The sequence below is a fragment of the Callorhinchus milii genome, unplaced genomic scaffold (assembly GCF_018977255.1).
Source record: "Callorhinchus milii isolate IMCB2004 unplaced genomic scaffold, IMCB_Cmil_1.0 Scaffold1, whole genome shotgun sequence".
NCBI lineage: Eukaryota > Metazoa > Chordata > Chondrichthyes > Chimaeriformes > Callorhinchidae > Callorhinchus > Callorhinchus milii.
In genome coordinates this window covers 97814704-97838993 of record NW_024704742.1, presented here as the reverse complement: position 1 = coordinate 97838993, position 24290 = coordinate 97814704, and the positions used below count along the sequence as shown (strand labels likewise).

Sequence of the window (24290 nt, the reverse complement as noted above, 5' to 3'; positions counted from 1 at the left end):
ATAAATACAAATTATAGTTGTAGTATGAATGGCACCTTGCATTGCAGTGGTGTCCTGCCCTATCCTGTGACTTGGTGGAGGTTGGGTGTTGAAGTTTGGATGAAGTGTCTCTGGGAGCGAGCAGGTGCTAGATTGAGAGGCCTGATAGCATAAGTTTTAATAAATCAATTTATACTTAAAGAAGTTTTAACAAATAAACTGATAGTCGTGGGGACCAGGGTTGGTCCGTCACAGTGATAGCTGCGTGCTCTGCACAAGTGCAGTGTGTGTTTGACTGATTGCTTGTCGGCCTCCCCACTCCTTCCCCCATAGGCTGCAGATCATCCAGAACTCTGCAGCCCGTGTCCTCTCCTGCACTAGGTTCCACGGCCCTATCATCCCCATCCTTGCCCAACTCTACTGGCTTCCCATCACACGGAGGATACAGTTCAAGATCCTGGTCCTCACCTTCAAAGCCCTCCACAGTCTTGCTCCCCCCTACCTCTGTGACCTCCTAACCCCCTACTATCCTGGTCACTCTCTCTGCTCAGCGGGCTCCGGCCTGCTTCATGTTCCCTGCCTTGCTCGCCCCATTATTGGCAGGCTATTCCGCCATTCTGCCCACACCCTCTGGAACTCCATCCCACAGTTCCTCCGCCTCACCCCCTCCCTTGCCACGTTCAAGACTCATCTCAAGGTCCTCCTCTTCAACCATACTTTTGATCTCCCTGCTTCCCGCCCGCCCTCCACCCTTCCCCACCCCGCCCCCAGCTTGCGTCCGGAATTCTGTCTGTCCAGTGCCTTAGGACATCCTCCCGACGTGAAAGGCGCTTTACAAATGTAATTTTATTGTTGTTGTTCATACATTCAGTATGTATTCATAGCACGCCTTGTAGTCAGAGGATCTATGCCTAACTCGTCATATCTGGTGACTCATCACTAAGCCTTTTTCCCTCTGAGTGTTGAATTATCCATAGTTTACTGTACAAACAGTAAAGGTGACTTCATGTAGGCAACAAGTTGCAGCACCATAATTCCTAGGAACAATTGATGTGAAGATAGTATTTTTACTTAACTCTTTCTCTCCCCACCCCCCCACCCCCATACCACACTTTCCCTTAAGATGTAAGACTGGATTTGAACTGATGAATATATTTATCTAATCACATGACTTACAAAGTAAAAGAAGTGGTCCCTTTCAGACTACTGTAAACTGCTCTTTTCTTTCCACAGTCAAATATGACTGTGGCCTGCTTTTCACAATCCTGGAATGTAACTTTGAGTTGGAGGAGGGGGAAAGCAAAGTCTTGTGCACCTTGATCTTGCCTAAGCCAACTCATTAAGTCACACACAGCCAAATCTACGGTATCTTTACAAGATAAGAAATTGTTGCCTAAGACTAGGGTTTCTGAGAAAAGCAAGATAATTGGGTTAAAGGTCCATTGCAGTGCAGTTGACCTTGTAGAGAAAGAGAACATTTCTGTAGAAACTAACCTGAATCTGGTTTGATCCACACATGACCCTAGCATTAAATTTCTCGAACTAACTGCAATTTTTTTTTCCTTTTCACCCTCTAACACCTGGTACAAAAGGCATCTCTACAGGTGGCAAGACGAGGAATATTTTCAGTTCTCTGCTATTTGGTTCTCCGTGTTTTGGAGTTCTGTTAATTCTGCAACGCATCCAAAAATTGGGTTGATGGCTTGCCAGCCAAACTGAGTGATTGTGGTTAGCTTGCTCTAATGAGTTTGATATTAAAGGTGTGTGTATATGTCATTATTTGTCTGTTGAAGGGAATTCTAGTTTCAAATAAATGTGGGAAACAGACACTAAGCTTACACAAAATGGGGCCCAATTTTTTTCTATTAGAATACTTTGAAAGCTAGTTTGGCTGTCCTGGGCTGTACCATTCTGTTTGCCCTCAAAAATCCATAGAAGAATGCTTGAGAGCCTGAGACTTGTATCTTCCATAATCTGAAATATCTTGGTGAGTTATCAAGTTTGTCTATGTGTCACGAGGCTGCATTTGCTTCTCACCACGAAAAAAACATGTATATTTCCCAGATAAATGAGCAGTGAATTAGCCTTATTCTAATGTTCCAAGTTTCTTGGTTTATAACTTTCTATACTTTTCTATAAACTCGTCGCCTCCCTCACCTCCTTCAAAGTCCACATCAATAACTTACTCTTTGACCGCACTTTCGCCATCTGTTTTGCTGTCAGTGTTTCCTTTCTCGCTTTCTTCGGTCTCTCCTGTTTGTCACTGTCTCTCTTTCATGCTCTGTATTTGACATTCTTTCTCCCTCTGCCCCTATATGTACCAATGACCCTCGTTCAGTTTCACTGTGAATGTACATCTGTCCCTGTCTCTATCTCTCTCTCTCTCTCTCTCTCTCTCACCCCCTCTGTTTGTGTCACTAACTCTTTCAGTCCTTCTGTGTTATGGCTTTGTGTTATGTCTCCCTTTTTCTTTCTCTCTGTATTATGTTTATATTATATCCTATATATGTGTGTGTCTCTCTGTTTGTGTCACTGACCTTTCTGTCACTCTTTGTGTGTGCCACTTTTTCTCTCCTTGTCAATAAATCTGACGATCACTAACCCCCCCTCCCCCCTGTCTCATTCAGTCCCTTGATGTCAGGCTGTATTGCTGAAGAGGGTGGGGGGGAGCGAGTCAGTGACTGACTCAGGAAGAGGTTGATGTGTAGTGCGGTGCTCTTGCCTGAGTTGCCAGGTGTTTTTACAAGGAAAGATTTAGCACCTTGGGATCCTGGAATTCAGAAAAAGCACCAGGATTACAATCCCTAATTGTATTGGATACGAGTGCTGGAAACTGAAGCACCTTATCACTTATTTGTATAAAGCACCCGAGGTTGGGTATAGCCCAAACAGCCTTAGCAGCTTGCTTTGGCTCAACCACTGAAGGACACTCCCTGCTGCAGCACTGATCACTACCCACATTGATGAGGACTGAACCTGGGTGGATATTGATGGAAGCGACTGACAGCAGGTCATTCCAGTTGTGATTCTAACAGCTGTCAGGAAAAAGACTTTAACCCGATCTGTTTGGTCCCAGGGGTGAAAGGCCAGTGAATTTTAATTTCAAATAAACCCACTGTGCCACCCAGCTTTTTGTTTTTGTTGCCAGAGTGACATTGCGTTCTTCAGTGGACTATTGATCTGCTTCATGATCTACAACTGTGATTGGGTCAGGTTCATATCCACCTCCAACTTCCTGCCTTCATTTTTTTTCCCTACCTGCTGAGGCTAGAAAGAAACTGCTTCATTCACTTCATGTTTGGTGTTTGTTCTTACTTCACTCTGTCTCTGTGCATTGCATTGCTCTTTAATACCTCTCCCACTTTCCCAAACCCAGTTAGAATTATTATTTGTTTGTTGAAAGGAATTTTTATTTCAAATAAATGGGAGAAACCAACACTTGAGCTTCCACACAGTGGGGTCCAATTTTTCATTTTACATGATATGTGTCCCGGGGAGTCCAACCTCTGCTCCTTTGGGTGTTGTTATCATATGGACTTAAAGACTTGACCCAAACATGAACAGGTTAATCAGCAATAGTCTTCCCTCATTCATAGCAACAGCTTGCATTGGTTTTGTGATCTTCATATATGATAACGTCTCAGAGCACTTTAGCAAGGCCATGGCTGAGCGTGTGTATGGTTGCTAAAAGAAACCCCATGAGAGAGCTGTTAGGGCATGATGGGGATGAATCTGTTCACTGAACCCTAAACAAATCATAAGCAAGCCGATTCTCTTCTGAGAAGAAATCCTTTCAAATCTTAAAGCTTGCTCAAGAAGTCTTCCAGGAATTGTGTGCCTCGTTCATCACTTTGTAGTTGATCTACTGTTGATGTATTTTGCATAAACAAGGATTGTGAAGCAGCCTGGGCTGTGGGCGTTCTGTTTTATGTAGCTTTTGATGAACAGAATGCTATATGTACAAATCAGCCCCATCTGCTGACACTTGCTGAAAATAATTGGAAATGGATTGAACTGTCTCTTAAATGTTTCCTTGCTGAAATTATGCCTTTTAATGTGTGTGGGTAGCTAGTCGAGAGTGTGTTCTGGAAAGCTTTTTTGATGGATGCAGTCAACGCCCAGAACTGTGTTTCCCTCCCCTCACCCCGTGCTTTTCAGTCATTAAAAGGTTGGTTTCTACAAACATTTTACAGGACCGAACAAGCTTCTTACTATGGTGGTTCTTGATCTTCTATTGTAATGTATCAGCAGTTATTTGACCTTATGAACAGAGAAAGGAAGGGCCTACAGCTTCTAGTCGCTGCTCATAGCTCATATAACGTTGATGCATTTTCATTGGAACAGAGAAGATTGAAGGGAGAACTGATAATCATAATTGTGAGGAATTTTAAGAGTAGATAGAGAGATTTTTTTTCTCATTCTTGGTCTTTGCTTCAATGTTAGGGTGAAGTAATAAAGTAATTTGTAAACCGTCTCTTCCTCTAACCCTGCTACTGAAATTAATTGAACTTACTCAAAAGCATTGCTGCAATCATATCTGTACACTGAAACTCAATAGCCACATGATTATTTGCTCTCCTTAGTCTTTACACTGTAATGTGATAGCCAGATCTATCATGTGGTGAGCGGAAAGGGCAAACTAGGATAATGGATTCTGTTGATAATCAAGCAGAATAGATCTCAATCCCCTTCACAGGATAACCTATTGCTCATAAATATTTCCTGCCCTTTCTTTCTCTTCCCCATTCCCCAGTCCCCAAACACAAAAAGTACATTTTAAGGGCATGCTTTTCGCATTGCACAGCTTTAATGGTTGGAAGAGCATTAACCTCTGTGCAAGATGCCTGGACTGTTATTGGCATTTTCATTCTGAGATTGGGATCTCAGTGGTGTGAGTACCCCTGGGAGATCTATATCCGGTCAATCTTAGTTTAAAATACAACTCAATGACATTACACAAGCATTTCATCTCCAAGTCAAAGTTCAGACTAAGCAGGAATACTTGGGGAGGAGGGTGACTAGTCCTTTTCCTTCTCCAATAGTGATCCTTGCATTTGATATAGGACCTTAATCATCAACTTGCATTTATATAGCGTTCTTCACACCAGACGGTGTCTCGAAGCGCTTAACGTCTCAAAGCACTTCAGAGTTTTTTTGTGTAAACTGTAGCTGGCTATATTTGTATTTATAGGCAAATGCAGCAGCCAATTTGCGTACAGCAATGTCTCACAAATATCCAGGAAGTGAGTGACCATTTTTTTTTATTCTGAAGGATTGCTGGCTAGAAACTCCCTTCTCTCTTCGAAGAGTGTCATAACATCTTTAATTTTGAACAGGCAGATGTTCTTATGGCTTTAACCACTTGAATAGAGAGGTGTTTAATGACCCATCCGAAGGACAGCACCTTCAACAATGCAGCACCTTGTGATCTTGTAATCTGGTTAAGTGTCACCCAGATCATATTGTTCCTAGGTTTGATCCTGAGTTGGTCTGTGCTGACTTTGCTGATCTCTGCTGTTACTGTTTTCAGTGGCCATAGCGAGGGGGAGAATTGACCAGGGATCTTGTTCCTTATGGACAATAGTAATAGCTTCTTTTCTAAAATGTGAGTAGCTGCAGCAGGATCAGGCTTGATTATGATTTGGATTTCTGTTCTCTCTCTCCTACCCCTCCATTGATGTGTAAGGCACTATGTAAATTGTTTTGTATTTCCCTGTGACGGTGGATCTTCTTTTATTAAATGAAATTCAACGTAGGAATGTAATTTTAAGACTGTCGACATGGTTCTGAGTTCCAATATTCTGTTCTATAGAAAAGTCTGTATTGTCTTCCCTGTTCATAACATAACATATAGGAGCAGGAGTAGGCCATTCGGCCCTTCGAGCCTGCCCCGCCATTTAATCATGGCTGATCTTCTAATCTAACTCCAGCTAATAGCCTGACCCTGCCTTATCCCCATATCCCTTAATCCCTTTTGCAATAAGAAATATATCTATCTCAGTCTTGAATATGTTCAAGGACTGAGTGTCAACAGCCCTTTGGGGTAGTGAGTTCCATACATTCACCACCCTTTGAGTGAAGAAGTTCTTCCTCAACTCAGTGCGAAAGGGCTGGCCTCTGATTTTAAGGTTGTGACCCCTGGTTTTAGTTTCTCCAACCAGGGGAAACAATCTCCCACTATCTACTCTATCATGCCCTTTGATGATCTTATAGGTTTCTATAAGATCCCCTCTAATTCTTCTATATTCTAGAGAATATAGGCCCAAATTGGTCAGCCTATCCTCGTAACTCATCCCCTTCATCCCTGGTACAAACCTAGTAAATCTACACTGCACCCCCTCCAAGGCAAGTACATCCTTCCTTAAATGAGGAGACCAAAACTGCACACAGTATTCCAGGTGTGGTCTCACCAGGGCCCTATACAGTTGCAGCAAGACTTCCCTACTCTTATACTCTAATCCTTTCATAATGAATGCTAACATACCGTTCGCCTTCCTAATTGCTGCTGCCCCTGCAGACTAACTTTCTGTGATTGGTGTACAAGGACACCCAAGTCCCTCTGGACACTAACACATTCCAATCTCTCCCCTTCTAAAAAAAATAACCCGCTCTACTGTTTTTGCTACCTAGGTACATGACTTCGCACGTCCCTACATTATACGTCATCTACCACCTAACTGCCCAATCACCTAACCTATCTATGTCTCGCTGCATTTTTTTAATGTCGTCCTCTGTGTTGACACTTCCTCCTAGCTTTGTGTCATCCGCGAATTTAGATATATTAGCTTCGATGTCCTCATCTAGATCGTTGATGTAGATGGTAAATAGCTGAGGCCCAAGGACTGATCCTTGTGGCACTCCACTGGTCACATCCCGCCAATCTGAAAAGGACCCGTTTATCCCTACTCTTTGTTTCCTACCCATTAACCATTCCCCAATCCATGTTAATATGCTCCCCCCAATTCCATGGGCCCTTATCTTTTGGACTAACCTTTTATGCGGCACCTTATCAAATGCCTTCTGGAAGTCCAAATAGACCACATCTACTGATTTACTCTTATCTAGTTTACTCGAAATATCTTCAAAAAATTCTATGAGATTTGTCAAACATGACTTCCCTTTTGTAAAGCCATGTTGACTTGGCTTAATTATATTGTGCTCCCCTAAATACCACACTACCACATCCTTAATCAATGATTCTAAAATTTTTCCTATCACTGATGTGAGACTAACTTATATAAGGTTTGGTATGGAGGTGGGGGATGGGCTCCTCGTGACTTAAGATTGTTAAATGTTATGTCTACACTGTTGATCATACCAGCCGCACAATTGCTCTCCTTCCTGCTTTTAAGATAGAGGAAAAAATCTTCAATTCGTTTTTAAAAACTGCAAGTATTCTCATGGGTGACCCTAAGGAATGATTTGCAATACCCAGCTTTTTAAAAAATGTAATGAGATTTGTAGCTGAATTTTCTCTTCTCAACACCATGGCTACCTTAGGAGTTATTAGTAATCTGATCTTCTTTAAGCATCTTTGGAACTAAGTATATCTATGGCCTTTGATGCTCCATCAAAAGACATGCAATACTACAATGGTACAAATCCCTTTGTAAGAAGTTGCAGTGGGAAATGGCACTGGGAATTTAACAGGTATTTATTTGCAAGAACCAGATGTGCCTGATGCATGAGAATTTTCAGTATTCACTGATTCAGTATTGTCTAAGATTATTATGTATGTTTTGTCCCCAGTGATTGCTGGTATTAGCTTTCTCATAACTTTTTTTTCTTGCATTCACAGGTAGAATGGATTCAGCAGCAGGTGGTAAAAAGAAGGATCAAGAGAGATTTTAAGCCTGGTGCTGCTCAATATCCTTACTTCAATGATCCCAAATGGCCAAGCATGTGGTATATTGTAAGTAGATGACACTACATTAGAATTCTCCAAGATTCCTGGTTTGGTTTTAATTCTTCCCTCTTTATTTCATCTTCACCTTTAATAAGCCCCATAATACGCAGAATAATGTATCTATCTAAAGAGCCAATATAATCATCAAAATGGTCCACTATTCTCCAGGATTGATTTCGAGATCCTGTGGTAATGAATATATAATCTTAAAATAACTTGCAGGAAATTGGCTTCAAAATGAATTTCCGAAGTGCTACTTCAATAGAGTAAATCTAGAACCTAGTAGAATTTCTCCACATTTCACACCCTGACTACATAAGTAAGTGACCCATAGACTAATGGTTACCATAGTTCTACTAGTAATTCTCAAACAGGTCTCACTATCACCTGTGCTGCAATAAATAACTATTTTGACCGGTTAGTAGAAATTCCACTGCTCAAATATCCTATTTTTCCCCTGGACAAAGGTGCATGAATAACCAAACGAGAAATCTGTTGAGCCATTTTTCTACTTGAATGGTGGGTGTTGTACTCGAGAGAACAGGTTTTGTGTTTCTAGCTCAGAATTGTTTTGGGCCCAGTGTGGTCATCTACTTGATTTGCAAAGGGCTACAGAAGTTCTACAGTAGAAACTTACTCAGTTTTACATTTCATCTCAAAGCTTTCATTATTTCATTCTTGGATCTTGATCCTTTGCTCTTTGTTGAATTAAACGTCTCATCTCCTTTGGTGAAAAATCCTGCCGACTGAAATGCAAACCTATCTTTGTCTACACAATGCTGATGGATTTACCTTGCCTTGGATTTTAAGGCTTTGTGCTTTCTTTACTCTATGCATCTCCATTTACTGTCTTGTGAAGATATTTTCTTTACACACGCATGCTAGTTAATTACAGCTCATTATCTGGGAAGGCTCTTTTGGTTAGAATCTTAGGCTTGTTGTGATGTGTCCATTTCTGTCTCTCACTCTTGGTTGCTTATTCTTTCTGTTGATGGGTTCCCCTCTCTTTTGTTTGGTTTGTCAGTTTCATGCCTTTCCCTACCATTGGCACTTTCCAATCACTGCATCCCTGATGTTTTTCCTCCCTGTTCCCTTCCATGTTTAAAATATTGTATATTGATGTACTAGCCTGTTATCACATTTCTTCCTGCTCCAATTTATCTGATCCATGAAGACTCTTCCTACCCCCTCATCACAAACCTTAAAATCTGTTTGACATCTCCTAACTACTTTCATCTCATTGTCTGTTAATTTTATCAACCTTGATCGCCTCCTGCACAATTGGCCTTGGACCTTTTCCTGGGTTTCTCAATTATATTATAAAAAGAGATCAACCTCCCTGTCAGGACCAGTAGGAAAATCGAGTGGTCAGTTCAACCCTTTCTTGCTACATTAACCCAAAAAGCACACAATCGGTTTGCTGCAATTTCTAAACTCTTTGTTGTTTTAGTGTCAGTTGAGTATCTGACACGTGTAGAAACCAACTACCATGCTTACAGCCACCTCCCAACACCCCACCCTCAGCTCGGAGTCGGGCTCTGCCACTGTTAAGCGTTCTGAGACACTATCCTGCATGGAGGGCGCTATATAAGTGAAAGTTGTTGTTTCGAATTGAGAGGAGACCTCAGTGCTGCAATGTAGTTAGGTTCTAATGACTGACTTGTATCTTTTCTCACAACTATTTTTCCCATTCCAGCACTGCAACGACGACACTCATCACTGCCAGTCCGACATGAATATAGTAGGAGCTTGGCGCAGAGGCTACACTGGTCGAAATGTTGTGGTAACCATTCTGGATGATGGGATTGAGAGGAATCACCCTGACTTGCAGCAGAATTATGTACGTTTGTGCTTTTTATTTATAAGTATATCTAAGACCCTTCATTATAGTGCAGCCTCGTTTATAAGGCAGCCAACATTTCGTGATATCAAAGAATTAAGTCTCCTATTAATGTGAATAATACTGGTAGTTTAGGTTGTGCTTTGTGAGAATAGCAGTACCTCATGTGAGACCTGACAGACATCATTTCCCTGTAAACGAACAGGGGTCCATAAGGATGTCACAAATCCAGAAGCATTTGGTGGCTATTTAATGACTTCATTTATAACATGGGTTAAATATAAATTTCTGGATTACGAGAAATCACATTGTGGCTGGGTTTGCCTCATGCGGGTATGACTTTTTTCCATACACATCCTATATAAATGTATAATGATAATCCTTGCATTTGCTAAAGTGCCTTAACACATTGAAGCACTTCACAGTAATTACAGTTCAGAGTAGTGACTACATATTTGTACATGGAAGTCCATTTGCACATAACGAATGACCAATGTTATTGGGGGAGGGGGATTGGTCAGGACACTGGGAGAAATTCCTTTCTTCGAATAGGGTCAGGTTATTTAACAACCACCTGAAAAGGCAGGCATGACGATAGTTTAATGTTTCATCTGAAGGATGGCACCTCCAACAATGCAGTGCTAAATATTAGCCAAAGCAGGGAAGCCTTGGACTGAGTTGCGTGAAGAAATAGATCACAGCGGCTTTGAGCTATTCTCTGAATGTTCCACACTCTATTGTGTGGATGTTCTTTGTCTTGAAGCCACCTGCCATTACATGCAATTAGCCAGGCGTTCAATAAGAGATCATGTCTCCGGACGATTCTCTGCACTGCGTTTACGCTGTTTTTATAGGGGAGGAGGGAAGAAGAGACTTTCTAAAATTCCATTCTACTGCTTGCTCATATAATCCTTCTGATGCAATTACACTGCTTGCTGACATCGTATGCTTTACACATGCATGTAGTGTTACTGCGCTGTGACTGCCCACACACCCTGTTTCACCCCATCCCATCTCCGTAACTGTGGCAACCATTGGAAATGCATCACTTGAGTGTCGGAGCTTCCACTTTAGCATTTCCCGGCAGAGGAAATGTTAGGAAAATTTCCTTACTGCACACCTCTGTTTACCTAGCGGTAAGTAGAAACCCGGTTGTTAGTCGATTGGCGGATCGCTTTTCCGGGGATAATAATCCCTTCCGTTTTTTTAAAAAAAGGAATAATTTAGTCACTCAATCCATGACTGTTTTTGGGACACTGCTGTGCACAATTGGCTGCTGCATTTTGCTCACAAAATATACAGTCAATTCACTTTACAGTATATTCTGTGAAGCCCTTTGAGACATCTCAAAGACATGATAAAGACATGATCAAATGCAAGGATTATTATTATCTTTGCCTCATGATCGATGAGATGAAACTCATCTTGAGTCTTCTTTTCTCAGTGGTCAGCACCCCCTCTTTTGACAGATTGTATTTCTTACAACAAATTTTAAGGCTTTAAGATTATTTTTGATCCAGTAACAAAAGGAAAGCAATTGGAAGCAGTGTTAGCAGAAGTGGTTGGACCGGCCCTTTAGTGGTATCTGTGCATATGAAATACCAGATGGCCTCATCTATAATGTTTATTTTTGGTCCATACATTATTAACTGTCAGCCCCCCATAAAATGGTCCTGCTCCTGATTGTCGGATTGCCACTAATGTTAATTAAACTTCTGTCGTACTGGCTAGCTTTCTGCACGTGTGAACAGTACACAAGAAACTGTGTTGCCAGACTGTTCTCCAGCTCCAGAGAGTGGGAACAGTTGAACAGCCAGTTTCTGAGCACTGTCTGTTTGCGCAGAAAGGCAGACAGTCTACCACGCCAGAAGTGTACAGTGTGCCGGTCTACAGAACACCTACGATATAAGTGAATATGGGCTCCAGTGAAGCATCTCGGATCTATATCGGCCAAGGCATTTCTCCCCCCAAATTTCTACAGGCACTAATGTGTGCAAAGTTTTTTTTGGAGTGGGAAAAAGATTTCGCAAGGTACCATTCATTATTGCATGCTTCAAGTTCAATCATTTGCTTATGGAAAACATTTTAAGAATGTATGAATTGGGCAGTGGCTTTATTTATTGATGTGGTGGTGTGACTTTTCTCCTCTTCCTGCAGGATCAAATGGCCAGCTTTGATGTCAATGGCAATGACTGGGATCCCATGCCGCGATACGACGCCAGCAATGAGAACAAGTAAGGGAAAAGCTGGCTTCTTTCTGGGGGTTGGGAGTGAAGAGAGGAGCTGGTTTTATCATCATTGCTCATTGAGCTGGATTTGGCCTTGATGCTGAATTTCTTGGTATTTTGTTCGTAGCGTGTCTCTGTTACATGGAATTCGGAAAGTAGAACCGATTGTACAAGCTGTCTAATAACTGAACTCTATCCCAAATGTATTTTAAAATCGTCTTAGCACAAATTGAAGACCTCCAGTGCCCTGACCATTACTTTCTCCTCTCTGCTCTCCCTCTCTCCCATTCCTACCCCACCCAAACCTCCAAATCTGTTCAGTCGTTCTATATTCACTTGCTGCTCAGAAGACTTTTGAAATAAATTTGCATATTTTCTTTTACGTAAAACCACTTCCAGCACTGCAAAGTGCCACAAATGGATTTCCACTGCAACATCAAGAATTAAAAACAGCTCTTAATAATAAATGCCCTAGTGAAGGTGCGATGGAGAATGGGTATGCGTCTCCAGTAGCTTCTCAAGCGAATTTGTATTCCACTCTAGCATCAACAACAATTTACATTTATATAGCACTTTTCACATAAGGAGGACCTAATGCATCACACAGCTGACTGGACACCTGAGCTTTGTGTGTGTGTGTGTTGGGGGAGAGATCTGGGGATGCATTCTAAGTGAATGAGGAAATATTGTTGCCACAGGTTGGATAGCTCCTATTATTTCCTCCCTCCAGAGGTAGCAAGATGGATACCAAACGCTCAACTTGCCTCATTGTCCAACCCTTGTGGGTTTAACTTCGGTTTCTAGTGTAATGAGATGGGCCAGAGAAGCCTATTTCAAAGCTATTCAGGGACCATATATGGATCTGAAGATGGAATAATAATTTGTTCTTAGATTGATATTAATGATTCACATCCCTTTTTGAGGAACTCTTTACATGCCCTTGCATAAATGTCTGTGTGTATTAATTAATTTAATAGGAAACCATAGTTTACCAAAATAGTTGGATAATTTTGAAAATGAGGTGTTGTCTTAAATTTGCACTTTAGAGCATTGCCTATTATTTTGACCTAAGGAATATTAAACTTTATGTGAAAGCGCTGTAAAATGTATATTGTATACTGAACGTTTTTGGCTGCATATTATAGACAGATGCATGGATTGAACAATTTTATTTAATTTTCTTTGATCTGCCATCCACAATTTTTTTTAAGTTCAGCAAAGCTTTGAGCTGTGCTCAGAATTATCTGGAAACATTTTCACAGCAAAGAACAAAACCTTGGACATTATTTGCTGTAATTGTGGAAAATATGAGCTGTTTGAGGTGAAGTGCTGTAATGATCTTTTTGCTGTTGAAGTTTCGTCATGCGGATCTTGATGTTCATTACACCAGCTGAAGTAATGACCTCCATATTGGGGAAAATTAATAATTTTTGGGTTGAGGATTTATTTTTTTAAATGGACCTGATTTTCCCTCCCTCAGAGTAGGACAGTAGAAGTGTGCTGACAACACAGTGTAATCAGCTGAGAGAAGTGACGGGAGATGTCTTTGCTTTGTCTTCTCTCTCTCTCTCTCTTTCTCTTCCCCCCCCCCCCCCCGCCCACCATAGGCATTATTGGATACATATTGTGGAATCCTGTAGCTCAGTGGTTAGAGCACTCGCTTTGCAAGCGAGAGACCTGAGTTCAATTCCAGACAGGGCGAAACCTTGGGCAAGTTTCCTTACTCCACACGCCTAATAATAATAATCCCTTCAAAAAACAAAACAATAATAAATTGGTCATTTTCAATCTACGACTGTTTGTGGGACATTGCTGTGCGCAATTGGCTGCCGCGTTCGCCCACAAATGTACAGTCAATTCACTTTACAGTGTGTTCTGTGAAGCGCTTTGGGACGTCCTCCCGACGTGAAAAGCGCTATATCAAATGCAAGGATTATTATTATTATATTATTATTATTACATATTGTGAGGTATCACTGGTGCAAATCTGCCGCTCCAATCCAAGAGTCAATGATACAACTGTAAATTATATTGCAAAATGTTTTTCCTATGTCTGCAGTGTTAAAAAAGGTAAATTATTTATTAAACCTGCTAGGAGAAGTTTAAACACGTCTGCATATCTTCCGGTAAACGTATCCCAGACTTCACCACCTTCTCTTAACTATGTTGCCTACACAATATATGTAGTCAATTCACTTTACAGTATATCCTATCAAACGCTTTGAGATGTCTCGAAGACATGATAAGGCACTATATCAAATGCAAGGATTATTATTTATTATAAGTCATGACAATGGTATTCTTTCATCCGAGCTGAAATGAATATTGTACTTTTTCCTCAACTATTTAATTTCTCCTTCCCGGAAGGCATTGGTACAAGGGTAATTCCATGGTAACTGTAAATCTGCTTCAAGCTGAACTATCCCTGCAACACACCAAGCTGTTGGATCTGTTAATAAGTTCACCCATTTAAACAGTTGGGGTATTTTGTGGCGTCTCAGCCACAAGGCCTTTGGTACCTAGGGCAATAATTTAAAAACAGTGTTTTGGTTTCCTGGCATGAGAAGATCAATACTGGCCAACAATGTGCGTGTGTGTGGGAGGGGGGGGTGGGGGGAGCTGAAAGTTCACTCTGCTGGTGGCCAGAAAAGTGTTTAATCACCACTTGCTGCAATAAAGTTCTCACCGGTTGGAATCACTTTATCACTTACTAGGCCCCCCACCTGCATGGTTAAGTCAGACTTGTATCATAGGTTCATGCCCAGTATTTCCTTTCTTTATCTGTGTTAGAACTTGGGATCTGTGTCAAGCGCTGGGTTATAGTGAGATTAATCAACAGGATTCACACTCCTGCTCACTACAGCTGGAAGTGTGTGTGAAGCTAGGGTGAGGAATGGATCAGTTGATGTCTGTTTTCCCTCCCTCCCTTCCTTTGCGGTTCAATGGCCACAAGGCGCTCTTTATCAAATAAATTGCCAATGAATAATGGCTCATGGATCCGTATCACAGTTAAGAAAAAAATAATCCAGGAAGGGGCGTATAGGAGAAGCGAATAGGAAAGAACGGGGCTTGTATGACGTATAAACGTCAGCATGGATGCGTAGGTCTGTTTTCGTGTCTGTGTAATTTATGCATTTCTATGTAATTTATGTGTTTCTATGTAACAATATGGGGGAGAGCAGTAAAGTCTGAACACTGTACGGCTAACGTAGACTACTTAGATGTGGTTTTCTAACTCCTAGGGAGTTATTGAGACTTTGGATGTTTGGTCATTGTGTCTGGGAAGCATGCTATCATTACAGTCATAGTTGTTGCATGATGGTTGATTTCTGTGCCAGGGGGGAGTCTTGCCAAATATTCAATGTGGTCTCCGACCTCTGTGTCCAAACCAATCCAAACACAATCTTGAGCTGGAGCTCTCTCTCTTTTGTGTACCCAGGGGAAGGTGGCTTTCAGCTGTGGATGTGGTTCTGAAAAACATCCCACTGTACTTAAAATTAGGCCAGTGCCATAAAGAGCTTTAGTTATTACAGAGAATGAATTTGGAGAAATAGGTGGCAAATGCTGACTTGCATGCTAATGTTTCTTTGGAGCAAATGGTTAGATTATGAAGGAATTATTTGGGCTGATGTATCTTAAGGGTTATAATTCTTTACTGCCAAAACTCAGATCTTCTGGGCACTGTGAATTCATTGTGCAGTTACTTTATTGCTTTTTTTACCTTTATTAACAGTAATATTATTAATAATATTCCTTGCAATTGAACTAATGCCTTTCATTATCAGGAGGATATCTTGAAGCACTTTACAGGATTTTACTGTAAAGTGCAGTGACTTTATTTGTTGGCAAATGAGGTAGCCAGTTTTGCACACAGCAGTGTCCCACAAATGCCCGTGAGGCGAATGAGCAGCTTTACTTGGGGGATTGCTGGCCGGGACAATGGGAGAAACTCCCTTCTCTTTTCAAATGTACCATGGAGTTTAATTGGCAGACAAGACCTCAGCTTAATGTCTTGTGAGAAGGACGGCACCAGCGACAGTCCAGTGCTCTCCCAACAGTGGGAGCTTGACTGCGTGAATTCAAAGTCACAATGCGGAGCTTGAAGTTATAATTTTCTGACTAGGGGGCAAGAATGTTTCCAGCTGAGCCAGGCTGAAAGCTTTATCTCCTGAAAATTGTGTAAATAAACCTTTTAGGGGCCTGCCCTGGTGGTTGACAATGGAGATGGCTGGAACTTTGAGTCAACATTCAAATACAAAAGTAAAGATTTAAATAGCTCTAAGCATTGCAATACTTTTTCATCTCTATACCTTTTGCTGTGATGTAGTTGCTGAAACAAAAATATTATGTGCTGAATTGACATAATATTGCAGCAGGCCTTTTGGTCCATCAAGCCTAGAGGTTTTTGTCACATGAGCCCCTTAGTATAACCCCACTCTCCTGCTCGCTGCCTATACTCATTATTTGGTCTCTCATGCTGAGTGTTTTTACAAGTAATCATTGGATCTGTAGGAAGCCCAGGTTACATTAGTCATCAGTCATTTTTATCTCCAGGGCAATTGTAGACATTCACTCTGCGAACGTGATTACATTTCATTACATTTCCTCTACAGCATTTCTTGACTCGAGAGGGGAAGCAGGCGAACTTGCATTGAATCTTGACTGACTGTTAATCATGGGCCTGGGGGGAGGGGAGTGGTTCGTAGAAAGGTCACTAATGAGTCAAACGGGAATTCGGACTGATTTTTCTCCTCCATTGTTTTTCTCCCCCTACCCTGGGGCACTGAGGCAGTTTGTGCTGTTCCTAAAGTGGAATCTGGGACATTCTTGGCCTTTATAGCTTAACTGCAAAATGGATAAACCTGCTGAACCATTAAGTTAGCTCTATAAAGTTATATAACAAATGCTGACTGGCTTCTCAGAGTCAGTGATGTATAGATAGGCCAGTTTGTCTTTCAGTGCATGGATAGTATCTTTTATATAAATTGTATACATAAAAAAAGTTGTCACTTCAGTTTTGCAATTCAGTTGATAGTGATCCCTAATATTTTGCTCACTACCATTCGTGATCTGTATTCGACTTAATTTTTTTAAAAAATGTTCTTCCAGGTGAGCAGTTCTATGAATTGCTCAGTGGCTTTTTATGGTTGATGCGGGAATGTCATTTTAGTGCAATCCCAATGGATTCTGAAATGCAAGTTAATTGGATCAGGCCTTGTGCTCACCTGGAGTTAGCAAGTGCATTTAAAAGTTAATTGCCCGCTCTAGCACATCCGTTGAAGTCCTAATGTGGGTTTTATTTCCCTTCCACCTCCCTGTAGTTTGAAGGATTGTTTGATATCGTTACTGTTGATGCTAGTTTTCAAGTTTCCATTTGACAATTTGCAGAGCTGTACTTATTTTTATGTTTTCCTTATTGTGGATGAGACTTCATATCCAGACTGAAGCAAGCTCCTTTCCTCAATGCTGCATGATTTTTTAAAATATATTATATATAACCCATTCTTAGAGTGAGATGATAGGTTAGTTATTAAAGATCCCATGGCACTATTCAAAAAGAAAAGACTGTTTCTCCAGGTGTCCTGTCTGACCAACAATTCCCCAAATATAATTGGCCAATCGCTTCAAGTTTGTTTGTGGAAAATTGCTATCTGGAAATGGGCTGCTATGTTCGTATTGATCAAACTGGCATGCACAATTTGCATTTTTTTGGAGTAAGTAAATGTTTCACACCCCAACTGCATGATAAATGGAGTTCTGTAACTCAGTGGATAGAGCACTCATCTCGCAATTGAGAGACCTGGCTTCAATTCCCGGCAGGGCAAAATCTTGGGCAAGTTTCCTTTACTCCACATTCCTGATAATAATCCCTCAACAAAAAAACTAATAATAGATTAATCATTCAATCCATGACTGTTTGTGGGACACTGCTGTGTGCAATTGGCTGTCACGTTTCGACCACAAATATACAGTCAATTCACTTTACAATATGTTCTGTGAAGCACTTTGAGACGTCTAGAAGACATGAAAAGCGCTATATCAAATGCAAGGATTATTATTATAAGTAAAGCCATCTTGCCCTTTAAAAAGGATCCCTGTATTACAGTAGAAAAATCCGAAGTATACTTTAAAATTAATGTCAAAGTTGTCTTGTCTTTGTGAAATGGCTAAAGAGAACCTGTTAAAAATGCTTGTATGACTTGGTACAAAAACAGAGATCACTGGGAACACTCAGCACGTCAGGCAGCACCTATGGAGAAAGAAAAGTGGGTTAATGTTTTGGGTCCATTACCATTCATCTGTAGTATTATGCGTTTTATATACAACTTGTGCTTGTCAGTACATGTGTCGTTGCTGCTGTTTTTTCTTAGAATCTGAAATCAAGGAATTGAGTACGTACTTGTTATTGAAGGAGCAGAGCAATTGCAGCAGTTGCAGGACAGCAATTTTGTGGGCCACATTTGCAGATTTAGAAAAACAGACGTTATATTAAAAAAGTTTAAAAGTGTTTTTTGTCTGCAGCACCACTATCTAACACATTTCCTATAGAAAATAACAAGCCACATCACTGCCATAGACATTTCTTGAATATTAGTTTTCCTACTGTCAGTGTATAGTGCATGAAGTAACAATGATAGTGGACAGTAGAAAGTTATATTGGCGCTCATTCCTAGGTGTACGAGAAATGTGAAATACTTGCATTTAATATTACCATAACATTTAATAACAATAATAATCTGGAAAACTGAAACATGAAGAAACCATTCAGCCTATTGAGCTTGTTCCACCAGATTTGATCTTGACAAATCTTTTAATACCCTTTGCCATACCCATTTGTAACCTTACAACCAAAGTATCTATCGCTCTTTTAAACATTCCTCCTGATTCTGCTTCTACAGCTTCTGGGGTAGAGTGTTTCACCTTTTTACAGCCCTCTGTGGGGGACAAAATACTCCCTGACCTCAGTTTTAACTATTTTAGTTCTGATTTTAAGGTAAGTTCAACATTAACAATAATAAAATAAATTAGTAATGGTTCTGCAGACAAATAGACTTGTGTAGCTCTAAACTGGTGCAACAATATCCTAAAATAGTGAAATGATTAACAATCTGACTTCATGAATTTGGATGGGGCCATGACACTGGGATTACTCTGTTCTTTGATCTGGTGGCTTGGGATCTTTAGCATCTATCTGAACAGGTATAGACCTGGCTGGCAGAGATTAAATGTTGAGCTTTGAAGAGGGACAATTCAGATTCATGTATTAAGTGGTGAATATGTCAGATGAACTTTCCAGAAAGGCAGCAGAGGCTGATCGTCATTCTGCCTCTACTGCTTCTCTGGAGAATTCATCTGAATTCAAGTGGGATTTGGATAGCTATTTTGGTGAAATCAAATTTTGACAGGCATGAGACTGGGTAGTTAATGTGAGCCAGCCACAGTAAGTTCCTATTTGAAGGATGACTCCATCAATGATGCAGCTTTCTACTGTCTTGAAGTGTGAGACTGGTTTACAAGCTTAGTATGTCCTTGGTGTGCAGTTTGAACAGTTGACCTAACCCAGAGATACGCGGTGTCAACTAAGCCAAAATGATGTACCGGGAAATAGAAAGATGATTGTTGTTTGAATGGTGTTTAACTCTAATGTTGTTGGCACTGAACAGTAATGATATTGGAGCAGTTATGCTGTTGTCAGGAACTTCAGTGTTTCCCATGTGTGAAGGTTGTTAATCTATAATCAATGAGCTGTTCAGAGTAAATTCCCCCAAGTTCACAATTGATGGCAATTGTTTGTATTCTTGTACTTCTTTTAAACTGATTGTGATTAGAATCTGGGATATGTAAATTTCTCAAATGTACGTTGTTTTTCTCATTCCCAGAGGATTGCAGCATTGACGATGCCTGAACCTCACTCCTGTTAAAATTCATTTCTTGACCTAATCCAGTGGAACAAGTCATTTTGCTTGCAGATCATCATAATTTTTGCGTGGGTGGGCAGATGCAAGCTTGCAGCAACTGGCATATCCCACTAGTAGATTTGCAAAAAATGTATGAAGGAGAATTGTCCCTGTGTGTGGCTCTTGGATATTTACTTCCTGCTTTCTGAGTGGATTGTACATACTATCTGACAGGCAAATCAACTGATACTTCTGCTGGTTTATTAGATGGCTCAACTGTTACCCCATCTCATGCCTATTTTGACATCCCTATTTATTTTGAGAGAGCTCTCATCTATCACCTATCCAATTCCACCTGAGTTTGTATTATTCCTATCATGGGGAATGTTCCTTTTGTCACTCTGTTATACCTGAACACCACTCAAGAAAGGCTTGTTATCTGATGAGTCATCACCCCTTCATATTTACACTGTAACCTTTTAGCTTCATTTCTCTGTATCAAAACTTATATGGCCAGTGCTCTTCTGAACTTTCCTTTAATTTCTTCTGGGCTCCAAATATGCCATTCTAAAAATGTCCTCGCCTTTGCCCCCGGATTTTCACTGTGTTGAATATTCACTATTCTGTCTCGTGTTTATCAATTTGATAAATATTGATGAATATGTGATCTATGTAAATGTTGAAATTAACTCAAACTTCCAGTGGTAATAATCTTTGGATTTGATGCAGGGGGTCTTCACATAAGGATGTCTAAACGTGTTTCACAGGATATTGCAAAGCGGAGTGACTGTATTTTGTCAGTGAATTCCTACTGTTGACCCTTTTATTTTTTGTCAATCTTTTGTGTTCTTCACTATGTATCTTAGTCCTTCTTGTTTTTCTATAAATGCAAATTGGAAATCAAAATTGCAGTTGGTATTTTCTGTTTTAGTTTTTTTGCACACACTTTGTGCTGAATTTAAGGATTGAAAAGAAGGTATATTTGGTAGAATGGGGTGAAATAGGGGGAGGTGAAGCTTACATCTCAAAATCGTGATTTGCCAACTAGAAATTGCAATGATCATAACTAATTTGAGAATCCTGGAATCTAAGTTTGGGTCAGTTGGTTAAACTATCGTCTCTGCGTCAGAAGGTTGTTGGTTCAATTCCTGCTTCTGGGGTCAGAGATCGAAATCCTGGATGTCAACTAGACCAAGGCTCTCCTGATTGGCTCCAGTCAGCGCCTCCTCACCTCAGACGCTGACAGCATCACCATCCATAGTTGCACACTCCACCTTGCTAAGCCAGTCTGGAAACTTGGGGTCTTGTTTGACTCTCAACTATTCTTTCTACCCCACATCTGCATCATGATCTGCTCTGCCTTCCCTTATCTCTGCAACGTCGCCCGGCTCCCACACTGTCTCACACCGCAGGCCGCCGAAACCCTCATACATGCTTTCATTACATCGTGGCTCGACTATGCTAACTCATTGCTTGTCAGCCTCCCCAACTTATCCCTCCATAGGCTGCAGATCATCCAGAACTCTGCAGCCCGTGTCCTCGCCCGCACTAGGCTCCGTGACCCTATCACTTCCATCCTTGTCCAACTCCACTGGCTTCCCATCACACAGAGGATGGGAAGCCAGTGGAGTTGGACACTACAATATCACGATCCTGGTCCTCACCTTCAATGCCCTCCACGGTCTTGCTCCCCCTACCTCTCCGACCTCCTAACCCACTACTATCCTGTTCGCTCAACGGGCTCCGGCTTGCTTCAGGTTCCCTGCCTGCTCGACCCACTATTAACGGGCGGGCCTTCCGCCACTCTGCACCCACCCTCTGGAACTCCATTCCGCAGTCCCTCCGTCTCGCCACCTTCAAGACCCATCTCAAGACCCTCCTTTTCGCCCGACCATACTTTTGATCTCCCTGCTTCCCCCCCTTGCCCTCCACCCTCCCCCACCCCGACCCCCAGCTCGGGTCCATAACTTTGTCTGTCTAGAGCCTTGGGACGTCCTCCTGACATGAAAGGCGCTATACAAATGTAATTTTGTTGTTGTTGTTTGGATCGCATGGTATCACCTGGCATTCTGTTGAACCATTGCGTAAGAAGCAATGGCTTTCGGATAAGATATTAAATAAAAGGTCTTATCTGCTTGTTCAGGTGGATATTAAAGAACCCTCAGCACTGCTCAAAGACAACAACAACAATAAGATTCCATTTATTGAGCGCCTTTCACGTCGGGAGGACGTCCCAAGGCGCTGTACAGTTGGGTCAGGACCCGAGCAAGGGGGAAATGGTCGGGGTGAGGGGAGAGAAGGGAGGGAGCGAGGAGGGGGTAGAGAGTCGAGAGGGGAACTGAAGGCACGGTCAAAGAGAAAGGTCTTGAGACCGGCCTTGAAGGAGGAGAGGGAGGAAGCAAGGCGAAGGCACTGGGGGATGGAGTTCCAGAGCCTAGGGGCTGAGAGGCTGAAGGCCCGGCCACCGATGGTAGGGCGGTTGGGGCGGGGGATGTGGAGCAGACCGGAGCCAGAGGAACGGAGGGTACGGGCAGGTAGGTAGGGGGATAGTAGGTCGGAGAGGTAGGAGGGAGCAAGTCCGTGAATGGCCTTGTAGGTGAGGATGAGGATCTTGAATTCGAAGGGAGTTTCTTCTAGTGTTGTGGCCAACATGTCTTCAGTTAAATTAGACAGTTATATTAGATAGTCATCTCATCTTCAGTTAAATTAGACAGTTTGTGAGCATTGTTGTGTGAAAATTGCACTAGCCTACTCCTCATCCACAAACAATAGCCAATTCACTTTACAGTATATTTTGTGAAGCGCTTTGAGACAGCTCGAAGACCTGATCAGGCACTATATCAAATGCAAGGAATATTATTACTATCACTGCACTTTACAGAAAATTGTGTTAAATCTAAGAATTATTATTTTATTAGACCTCTAATTGACGTGTCACACTGTCGAAGAGCAGAAGGTAGAGGGATGCTTTCTGAGGCTTGGGTTAAAGCACACTTTTAGAATGGAGTAAGTGCTTTTTTTAGCTCTACATTTGACAGATGTGATGACCTCATGAGGCATTGTGCTTTTCTCAAAAAAATCTGTCTTAATTCTGTGAATTTTTTTCCATAAATAACTGTTTTGACAAATAATAGTTTTTAACAACAGCAGATTGCATTTCTAAAGCGCCTTTCACATCGCAGGGACCTCCCAAGATGCTGAGGGTTTGTACCTGAGCTGGGGGTTGGATTCAGGAGGGGTGGAAGCCGTGGGGATGGAAAGATGCCTGAAGATGCGGTCAAAGAGGAAAGTCTTGAGATGAAACTTGAAGGAGATGAAGGAAGCGGTGCTGCTCAGGAACATTGCTCAAGGACTATGGAATGGTGTTCCAGAGAGTGGCTATATAATTCTGGAGGCTTAACTGCTGATGGTGGTAGGACGAGGGACGTGAAATAGATCAGTACCTACTGAATGGATGGAACGGGTGGGGGTTAGTGGTGTTTGGTAGTTTGTTAGGTCAGAACTAGGGTGTGGCAAGATCGTGCAGGGATTTAAAAGTGAGGACTAGCATCTTGAACTCTATCCTCTGGAGCCAAGCGAGGATGGGAGTGATAGGCTTGTAGAGCCTGGTGCAGTAGAGGACTCGAACTATTGAGTTTTGAATAGTCTGCAGCTTGTGGAGGGGAGAGTTGGCACAGTCAAGCCTGAACGTGATAGAAGCAGACTGAAGTCAGTTTTTATGAAGCATCTGCTCATTGGAAAGGGTTAGGCCGTGCGGGCTTTCAGGTCTCGTCAGCTGGATATGATTTTTAAGCAGGGTGGAGTTTTATTGTAGGATCAAAGATCGATGGCACATGTGTTGCTAGCCGTGATTGGGCCATGTTGCCAGATTATAACTAATCACTTTCTTTTTTATGTTGTGTATTTGGATGGCACATTATATTCCAGTGTAATAGTTCCATTCTGGAACAGATTTACAACCAGAACGCAACCCTGAATGGGTGTGTTATTGTTGTAACTACCCATCAAGGTCCAAGGGCTGTGATGTAATTATTTGGTTGAGGTGTGATGGTTACGTATTGCCATTCAAGGTATCAAAATAAGTATTAATTATGTTAAAATGCTTGTTAACCACAACAACATACACTTACAAAGCACCTTTCACATAGAAAAGTCTTCGAGGTGCTTTTGCAGAGACTGAGTGGGGAGATAGCAGGGATAATAATAATAATCCTTGCATTTGATATAGCGCCTTTCACGTCGGGAGGACGTCCCAAAGCGCTTCACAGAACACACTGTAAAGTGAATTGACTGTATATTTGTGGGCGAACGCGGCAGCCAATTGCGCACAGCAGTGTCCCACAAACAGTCGTAGATTGAAAATGACCAATTTATTATTGTTTTTGGTTTTGGAGGGATTATTATTAGGCGTGTGGAGTAAGGAAACTTGCCCAAGATTT

The 24290-nt window shown here is 41.6% G+C and overlaps 1 protein-coding gene across 3 annotated transcripts in view; it reads left to right on the top strand.

Annotated features, from left to right (window-relative positions):
* The window catches only part of pcsk5b (proprotein convertase subtilisin/kexin type 5b), a 201042-nt gene that overhangs the window by 33748 nt on the left and 143004 nt on the right, over positions 1-24290 (top strand). For all 3 annotated transcript variants that reach the window (XM_042333710.1, XM_042333712.1, XM_042333715.1), the window contains exons 3-5: positions 7778-7891; positions 9582-9725; positions 11883-11959. In XM_042333710.1, the coding sequence (XP_042189644.1) occupies positions 7778-7891; positions 9582-9725; positions 11883-11959 (335 nt within the window). The remainder of the gene's footprint in view (positions 1-7777; positions 7892-9581; positions 9726-11882; positions 11960-24290) is intronic.